Source organism: Olea europaea, chromosome 20 (assembly GCF_002742605.1).
Source record: "Olea europaea var. sylvestris chromosome 20, O_europaea_v1, whole genome shotgun sequence".
In the NCBI taxonomy this organism is placed as follows: Eukaryota; Viridiplantae; Streptophyta; class Magnoliopsida; order Lamiales; family Oleaceae; genus Olea; species Olea europaea.
This window is the reverse complement of record NC_036256.1, coordinates 2,581,685-2,591,471: the sequence shown is the minus strand read 5'-3', so window position 1 is coordinate 2,591,471 and position 9,787 is coordinate 2,581,685. Positions and strand designations below refer to the sequence as shown.

At 36.2% G+C, this 9,787-nt stretch overlaps 1 protein-coding gene and 1 non-coding gene across 2 annotated transcripts; both read left to right on the top strand.

The window, feature by feature from the left end:
* The first annotated feature begins 4,524 nt into the window (after window positions 1–4,524).
* TRNAH-GUG lies at window positions 4,525–4,596 on the top strand. The gene has a single exon. It is a non-coding gene; the product is annotated as a tRNA-His (tRNA).
* A 2,186-nt stretch (window positions 4,597–6,782) lies between these two features.
* Window positions 6,783–8,408, top strand: LOC111369203. The gene is made up of 2 exons (XM_022990676.1): window positions 6,783–7,921; window positions 8,209–8,408. Exons 1-2 carry the CDS (start codon window positions 7,769–7,771, stop codon window positions 8,365–8,367), a joined length of 312 nt encoding a protein of 103 aa, XP_022846444.1. The 5' UTR covers window positions 6,783–7,768; the 3' UTR covers window positions 8,368–8,408.
* The last annotated feature ends 1,379 nt before the right edge of the window (window positions 8,409–9,787 follow it).

The window sequence follows — 9,787 nt, the reverse complement described above, 5'->3', positions numbered from 1 at the left end:
GGAGTGATAGGTGGACTGATAGCCTGAGCAGGAGTTGAAGGAGTGGTAGATGTAACTGGATCTACAACACTGATAACTGGTAAGGCTGTAGCAGAGGGAGGAGCAACTGGAGGAACAGATGGCTGGGTCTGGGCATGTGAGCTAGTGCCAGTAGGTAATGGGACTGATGTGATGACAGTGGACACAGAAAGCGGAATCTGAACTCCAGATGTGCTAGCATCGTGTTGCCTCTTCTGATCTCTCTGAACTGGAATCCATCGCTTTGGAGGTTCAATAACGACCTCCTTTCCTTTACCCTTATCCTTGGCCATCTCTATAGTAGGCTTAGGAATAGGGTCAACAGCTGGAGCAGGTGGTGGTGTAGGGTGGCAATGCTCCTCAGTATGACCAAAATGTCTGCACCGAAAATAGTAATCAGGCTTCTTCTCATAGACAACTGTTTGCCAATATCCTCCACACTTTTCACGCTGAATCCAAATCCTATCTGGAAGCTTATACTCCAAATTAACCTCAATGCATACCCGTGCCTCACTGGGTCGTCGTAAATCTGAAGTGGCCTCATCAATACGTAGTGGGATTCCAATGGCCTTAGCCAGGGCAAACAAACTACTCTTTGCCCGAAAGTGAATGGGCAATAATGGGAATGAAACCCAAACAGGGACAATAGGAGTCTCATGCTTAGGATTAAAGCTGGGCGTCCACTTAAAAACACGCATGAGACAACCATCGATGTACCAAGAGGGCTTGAGAAATAGGCGTGAGTAATCATCCTCATGTGCCAAGTGTATTAGAATATGAGTCGCATCAATAAGTCCAATCATATAATCACCACAAAAACCAAATTTTTGAAAGCTGTCACGTACCTTAATCATGGAGGGCTTGCGACGTGTGAATTTGCCAACAAGAGTAAATTTATACGGTTCAGAAAGAAAGTCCTCTTCTTCCTCGGTAAAGGCAACCGCCGGCTCTCCCATATGCATGAAAGGTTCCTTAGAGGTGAACCTATGGTCACTGGAGTCCGATGGGGCTTGCAAAACCTGTGCAAAAGACTTCCGTTGGCTGCGCTCAGCTTGGGAGACTACAGATTTACCAGAAAGTGCAGCCGCATATGACTTCCTAGCTTGATTAATTACTGTAGGGACCTCCCGTGGCAAATCCGATGATGGAACTGGGTCTGTAACAAAATTTCCCACATTCTGCTGAGGGGTCACCGGCGCGTGACCACCACGCGCCGGCCGTTGACCGGCGGCGATTTTCCAACATTGTCAGAAAATTATGATTTTTCACAGGTAGATGCGGAATTTCATGCTGATCATCACGGTATGTTCCGTTTTCAGAAATGAGTTCAGGATTGGCTGGAATCTGCGATTTTCCGAGCGACTGACCGTAACTTGCGATCGCCGGTGACGGCTCTTCCAACGTCAGAATTAGATGATTTTTCAGTCGAAGGTTTGCCTTCCCATGGGAAATCTGATGGTTAGGCGCGTGGCCTTGGTTGAGGTCCGTGGAAGATTTAATTGAAAAATCAGATTTCGGCCCCTCGGGATTCGATCTGTCAATTTTGGACGATTCAGACGAAATCTCTACCACCCCTACGGTTTTCGGCCCTTTTGGAATCATTGGTGATGGTCCCAGACCCTGATTCAATGCATAGGATGGAGTTTTGGCAACATTGGGATTCGTGCCATCAATATNTTAGAGTTTTATTTTCTTAACTCTAAATACACTTCTGGATGAAGAAGTAAGAACTGAATTACACTTACAAAATATGTATTGACTTCATAAATGATAAGTGTTTTAATTTACAAAATTATTAGTTTATTGCATTTCTTAGGATTTCATAATTTATGTCATTGTGTGTTTTAATTTACAAAAGCAGATTAATTTATGAATTGAAAATATTTTTCTCAAAAAAGCAAGAACATGATCGATAGCAATCGCCTGGAAATTTTCGATGATTTATTTTTCCATTGGAAATTTATCGATTAGAATTTCCTCCATAGAATTTTCGATGGGTAGCCGTAGTGATTGATGTGTTGCATTAACAACTTCATTTATCGATACATTTGTTCAACATCTACCAACTGTATCAACAGAAAAAAATTGTCTTCTGAATTGCGCTTTCTCATAACATACCACGAGTTTCACCATTGAGGTCTTTACAAATCTCAAGCGTAAGTGAGATTTAATATCAAATTGATATGGCAAAAAGCATGAAATAAACGTGAACGAAAAACATGTTGATTACAACAATATCACGAATTTAAGAATCAAATATTTATTGATTCGCCATGAATTAAATATCAAAAACTTTATCTTGATCAACAACTTCATTAATCCAAAAAAAAATAAAAAAAATACCAAGATTAGATCAAAACAACTAGGGGAAACCCTAAAGTGGAATATGAGGAAACAAATTGCTAACCTAATAAAAATTACATCATCGGTCCCTATTCTCTTCAGAAATATATAACAAAAGGTCTAATAAAATAGAACATGATAATTTAGTTAATGGAATATTAAAAATTAATGTTGGGGATCGCATCATTAATGATGCAACTAAACCCGTGGAGGTTTGGGTAAATTTTACTTGAGTCCCAAACCATTGAAGGTTATGATTTATTGCATCTAGAATTTCAAACCTTAAATGTCTGTGTCAAAGGCCATTTTGTAGGAAGAATCTTTAGTGGAGCGGACGCATTACCCACGTGGTGTGCCTGTCCAATGATGAGGCGCCACATCGATGACGACCCACGTGCCTAAGGGTGTGTAGTAGGCCACCTATCGAGATGACGCACCTTGATAGGGCGGTCGCACCGTCACGTGGTGCAACGGCCCTACTGAAAATTCTCTCATTAGTGATGAAAATGATCGGGTTGACCATTAATAAGTCAAAATTTGAGTAAAAGTGAAACAACTATTTTGCCTTTTGTTTGATTTTTATTTTATTTTATTTTTTTAACGAAGAAAGAAAAGTAACAAACCCGACAAACACATCTCTTTCCTCCGAATTACGGGAGATTTTCCCATAATTTTTCCTCAATGTACACAAACGAAAAAATTGTAGAGAAAAAAGCTATAAAAAATCTCTTTCATCGTCCAATCTCATCTACCACCCATCATTTTCACCGCCGACATTGACGATGTTGATAAAATTGATCGTATGATGTTCTTGTTTTTCATTATCATGAAGTGGTCATTTACAAGGAAAGCAATAATGAAAATTTTGTTGTGAATAGTCATCTGATAAATGCTTGTGACAACTACTAAAACAAGAATTTTGACTAACGTGGCAGATGTTAACGGAGATGCTATCTCTTCATGCTAAGGGTAAAATGTTCATCTATAATATATTAAACATTACATCAAGTGACAATTATTTTTGGCCGATTTTAATTATTTCAAAAATAATTTACTGTTAATTTCTCAATATGTAATAAATACTACAAAATCATTATTATGTATGAATTTAGAGTTATTAATTCTCAATTAATTAACATTCATATTAATCTAGATTCAATGAATCTTGAGTCCTTGACTTGATGAATCTTGATCTGCATAAATCTAAAGTTATCACTGATGACTTTATTTCTATTCATGTATTTATGAATTTCAATGGGTGTTTAAATTTATGTATTAGCAATTAATTTTTATGTACCAAAAATAATATAAAAATATTGCTTATTTGAAGTATTTCATCATCACAAAATAATTTGAAACATAAAAGTTGAGTTTTGAGAGTACAATTTTCTTCTCTTAAATTTCTATCCTAAATTTTATTTTCTTTAGTTCATTTGAGACTCATCAAATCCTTCTAATAAATTGGTATCCAATATATCTTTTACAACATTTATAAAGTATTTCAAAATAACGTGCAATATACATTCAACTCTGACTAGTTTACTTTGACTTTTGATGGTTCCATCACAAAAGGACCATTGGCATAGACGTTTGAAATGTTTGGGACTTCAGATCTTAGAAATCATAGCTATTGGACTCCAAGTATTGATTGCATATCTTTCTATATTTTTCTTTCCTCTTTTTTTTTTTTTTTTTAAGAGAAGGTGAGGTGTGACTATATGCATAATTAGCTCTAATTTTGACTTTACTATCTTCTTCTTCGAAAGTCTGTTAAGTTAAAATAAAATTAATTGACACACTTGCAAGTAAGAGGGTACTCCGATTTAGGTTGTCTACTCTGTTCTCTAAAGTGAAAAAGTGTGCCAAAAAATAATAATACTAATAATAATAAAATAAAATAAATAAATAAAAAGGTCAATTTAAAAGAACAAGTTTAAAGTAGATATAATATATTAAATGATCCATGAATTAACCTGTGAAGTCTGAGGTTGAATGTGCTATGCACAGTTATGCCATTTTCGAAATTTTTTTTTTTTTTCCAAATGTTTTTCTTGCGGGTTATGCTCGAGTACAAGGTTTTTAGTTTTTACAAAATAAATATAAGGAGGATGTCCTTCATAAACTACCAACTTCATAATTATTTTTCGTGAGATATAGCATAATGTGGCTGTAGTTTAGTGGTGAGAATTCCACGTTGTGGCCGTGGAGACCTGGGCTCGAATCCCAGCAGCCACATCTTTCTTTTAGTGGTTTTCGATCTCCCTTTGCAACTGCAATTTAGAGAATCAAAATGGTAATTATTATCGATCCAGTTTGGACTTCTAGTGGTAACATTGGGCTTTCAGTTAGACAAGCTCACGAGCTTCTAATCTTAAGAGTTAACTTGGAATATATCATAATCTTCATTAATTGGGCCGACACTTGGACATAGCTCCAAAATGGTTCCATTTTCTATTAAAAAAGAATCGATATGAATTTTGATAAGGTATAGTTTTTTGGGGAAAATACATAATATCAAATCTTTAAGGATTACGATTCAAAAATCAGAGATAAAGTTCCATTACTCACAAATCAGATATTAATATAATAATTAAATATATCCACCCAATTCAATTCCAAACTCTAATCAATTCATTATCAATATTGCTATACGTACAATGTCTTTTGACAATTTTGCATTATAATCTGACGTGGCATTATTGAAAAAAAAAAATGAGGTGAAAAAGAAGGAAAAGGAAACATGGCCACTGGGAATAATAAAATGGGCGCCAAACCAAACAAATAACATTGGTCAATACCCAGTTTCCCGCAAATTCCACGAGAGCACCCCAAATATCTCATGCCATTCAAAGCCCAAATCGTCACAAACCCATCCTCCCGACTTGATTTCCGTTTGTGAATAGTAGCTGGCATAACATTTTACAGCTTGTACAAGTTGGGTCGAGCTGCAGTGAGTCATTTTACAGAAGAACTCTTTCCTGACGACTACAGCTACAGTAAAATGTGTGAATTGTTTTTGCAAAATTTCATAATTATTTTCTTTGGGAATCTGGAAATAATGTTGGAATATTATGATAATTTAGGGGAAAAAACTGGAATGAGTATAATGTGGTTAAAATTATGGTTTTGTTTGAGAAATGAAACTGAAGGGCATACTTCCCGGCTCTTCTAAAATGTCAGTAGCTGTATTTTTATTTTTATGGAGTTGAATAATTGGTTTTATGGCATATATGAAGTTCACTAAATGTATACTAGATAAATTTGATGAGAAGTTCATATTGATGTATGTGAAAACGAATGTTGGGTCCTCCGATCCAATCCCAACCTAAAATGTTGCTATGATTTATATGTATTGTTGAAAAATTATGGAAAGATTATGGTTTTCTGAATGTGACGGCTAATTTTGATACAGGAGAAATTATGGCAGAAGTGGAACATGATTTATCGATAGAACCCGAAAATGAGAACATTGAAGACAATATAAATGTATGTGAAGATGAAACGAGAGGAAGCGATGGTGTGACAGTGCTTGCGGTTGGTATGAAGTTCACGAACAAAAAAGAAGTGTTTGAGTTCTATAAGAAATATGCTAACGACATAGGTTTCCCAGTTAGGAAACGGGATTCGAAAAAAGATGATGACAGAGTTCTGTGTTATGTGACATTGACATGCAGTCATGAAGGACGAAGAAGTGGTTATTTGAAGTCACAATCGACAATGCAGACGGGATGTAAAGCCAGAATCTCTGCGGCATTTGATTATCATGGATTTTGGGTAATTAAAACAGTACACCTCGACCACAACCATAAACCAAGTCCTTCGAAATCAAGGTTGTATCGATGCAACAGAGAGTTAAGCACACATGTGAAACGGAAGATTGAAGTTAATGACATCGCAGGAATTTCGTTGCACAAAAGCTTCAACTCTGCAGTCAGTTGAAGTTGGCGGATATGAGAATCTCGCTTGCGTAGAAAAGGATTGTAGAAACTATATCGAACATGTGAGGCGATTATAACTTGGAGAAGGAGATGTTGCACAATACAATCTTACTTTTCAGAAATGCAATCACAATGCGCAGGATTTTACTTTAGTATTGATTTGGACGAAGAATCGCGGCTAAAGAATGTGTTTTCGGCAGACAATCGGTGTCGTCAAGCATATAAAGAGTTCGACGACATTGTTACATTTGACACCACTTACCTCACTAACAAATATGACATGCCATTTTCCCTATTTGTCGGTGTGAATCACCACGAACAATCAACACTGCTTGGTTATGGTTTGTTATCAATTGAGAACACAAATACATTTATTTGGCTATTCAGGACATGGCTTAAATGTATGCAGGGTAAAGCTCCTCATGGAATAATAATGAATCAAGACTGGACAATGCAAAATGGAATACAAGTAGTTTTCCCGAACATGAAGTATAGATGGTGTTTATGGCACATTATGAAGAAGTTGCCAAAATAAAATTGGCTATCACATGGATAAGGGATCTATATTCTCTGTTATACATGTATTGGTATATGATTCACAGTATATCGAAGAATTTGAAGACGATTGGAAAACAATGATAAATAAGTATGAGTTGTAAGACAATGATTGGTTATCGAGGCTCTACGAGAATAGAGGTCGATGGGTTCCTTGCTTTTTAAAAACAATATTTTGTGCCAGAATGTCAACAACAAAATGGTCGGAGAGTATGAATGCCTTTTTTAATGGATAGTGCATTCAAAGACATCGTTGAAGCAATTCATCAAACAGTATGAACGTGCACTACGAAACAAGGTTGAGAAGGAGTTTCAGGTTGATTTCAAGTTATTTTCTCAAATAGTCCCATGCGCAACAACCTATGAAATGGAAAAATAATTTCAGGCAGTGTACACCATTTCAAAATTCAGGAAAGTGCAATGTGAGTTCACGGGGAAGTATATTGTGACATAATGTCTGCTGTGGATGGTTGCTTGGGGACAATGTACGAGGTACGCGAGGATGTCTTATGCAGCAATCAACGAAAGAAAAAAAAAAAACACACAAAGTCTTATTTCATATGCAAAATTGTGAAATTGTATGCACTTGCCACTTGTTTGAGTTCTGAGGAATACTTTGCCGACATGCGATTGCAATACTTATCCGTAATAACAAAACTGTACTATCGGATAGGTATATACTTAGGTGATGGAGAAGGGATGTTAGCAAAGCACACACCAGGGTTGCTGTACTCTATGATGGGTTGGTAAGCACTCCTACACAATTGCGTTATGATAAAATGTGCAAGGCTTTTGCTTCCATTGCAGACCTAGCGGCAGAGGATGAAGGTCAGACACATGCTATAATGGAATGGATATAATTTCGACAGGAGGAGCTTCTGAGCTCAAGGTCGATTGGCATAAATAATGTCCAAATGCAGCGTAATATACAAATATCCTCGAATTATACCAGCTCGCAAAATAATGCCAGTTGCTCTTTACTTGATCCTAAAGTGGTGAGCAAGAAGGGTGTGCCTAGAAAACTTTGGAGCAAAGGCCCGTTGGAGTCAACTTCAAAGAAACCAAAGGTAAGTTTATATGTTATCCTATAAAAGTACATGGAATCCTACCACAGATTTTTAGTTGTGAGGATGTAAATGTAGCTAATATTCCATAAGGGTAATATTTCCAAGTAGATGAGAAATAAATATTATTTTGTCAAAACTAATAATAAAAGTAAATTAGTGCTCGAAGTTATTTTTAGAAAATCTAGAGTTTTAATCCAAAAAAAATATAAAATCAACCCCTGAATATGTTTATCTTGAGAATTAATGACTAAAAAGACTTTTTTTGAGTGGGTACAATGTATATGCAGGCTAAATTGGCTTCAAACAAAGGAAAGAGGCCAACTTCAAGGCGTTCTTGTCTACCAGATGGTGCATCATCCATTCAGGCATATCAAGAACAACATACTTCCGTGCCTACACCATTTTCCTATGCACAATTCTTGTTGGTGAGTATATTAAATTTATAATGTTCGTATGTATGAAGTTTCATTTGCTTTCTCTTTTAATGACGTAGGATGACCATGCAAGCCAAGCGTCTACACCTAGTACTACTTTTTCCAACGTGGTGAATCATCTTGTGCAAAATCATCCTGACTCTCCCTGATGAAAGATTATAATGGGATTGTATTTTGTTGTCTTTAGTGAAGCCATAACTTTTGCAAAAGAGGAAGACTGCTGACATGAAAGGGAGGAGAATGAATATTGGACTTTCATTTGCCAAGGGATTGATTGGATAATCATTAACTTTGTTTTTGTTTAATAGATTTGCAGAACTAAAAATTATGAATTATTGTAGTGCAAATAGTTGCCATGCCATATATCTGGAGAGGACAGTTTGTTTTCTTCTAGTGTACATGCTATGGAAATTTGTATTTTCACTGTTTTTTAATTGCAAATTTGTATGTTCAAGCTTGTATCAATTCCTTCAATTGTTTGGATTTAAGGATGATCTTGAGCCTAAAAAGTGGTAGGGAATTCGGTATTAATTGAAACTACGATTTAAGTCACAAGTGTTGTCAATTTCTCTGGGGCCATTTTGTTTATGGTGTTTATTTGGAATACCTTGTTTGTGAAAATTGATAAGAGCTTATTTGGGAGTAATTTTGAGAATTGATTTTTTGACCATTAGGAGAAAAGTGAGGTCCACCTGTGAAAGAAGAAGTCAAATATTACAGCTAAAATAATAAAATAACGGTCAAAAAATCAATTTTTTGGATGAAAAAATCGGGCCCAAACAGGCTCTAAACTCCATTATGTTCTCATTGATGGCATATCCGTTCAAAACAAACAGTACACTATAAAATAGAAAATAAAAGAGAACCTCGAATGATAATGCATGTTGTGTGATTGTGAAGCAAATCCGTCAAATCGACACAAAATTTAGCTTTAAGCCATGATGCAATTGTTAAATTTACAAAATGTTGAAACTGACATTTCCTTTTTCTCCACACTTGAACACAAAATTCGATGCACAGACGCAAACATCCACTTTTAATCAAGCCAGTGCCTTGCATTTGGTGTTCTCTTCGGTGCTCGATTTGCCCATGCGGATCGTCACGTTCATGGATATGTGGAGTTCTTGGTCATTGTTAAGCTGAACTTGCGATTGAAACATATGAGACGTATCGTCAACTGATTCGATCGGCTTTGATTGAGGCAACCACAAATGATAAGTGTTGAGCCTGGCTTTGGAAAAACTTCTTCAACATCAAATGCATTATATATACTCTATTTTGCAATGTACTCAGTTTCTACTCACTAAATACACTCATACATCAGAGGCCAAATTCTATTATGACAGTATATTCAGGGGCGGACCCACATGGGGTCATGTGGGGTCAAATGACCCCACAGTTTTCTGGAATTTTTTTTTTTTTTTTTTTTTTT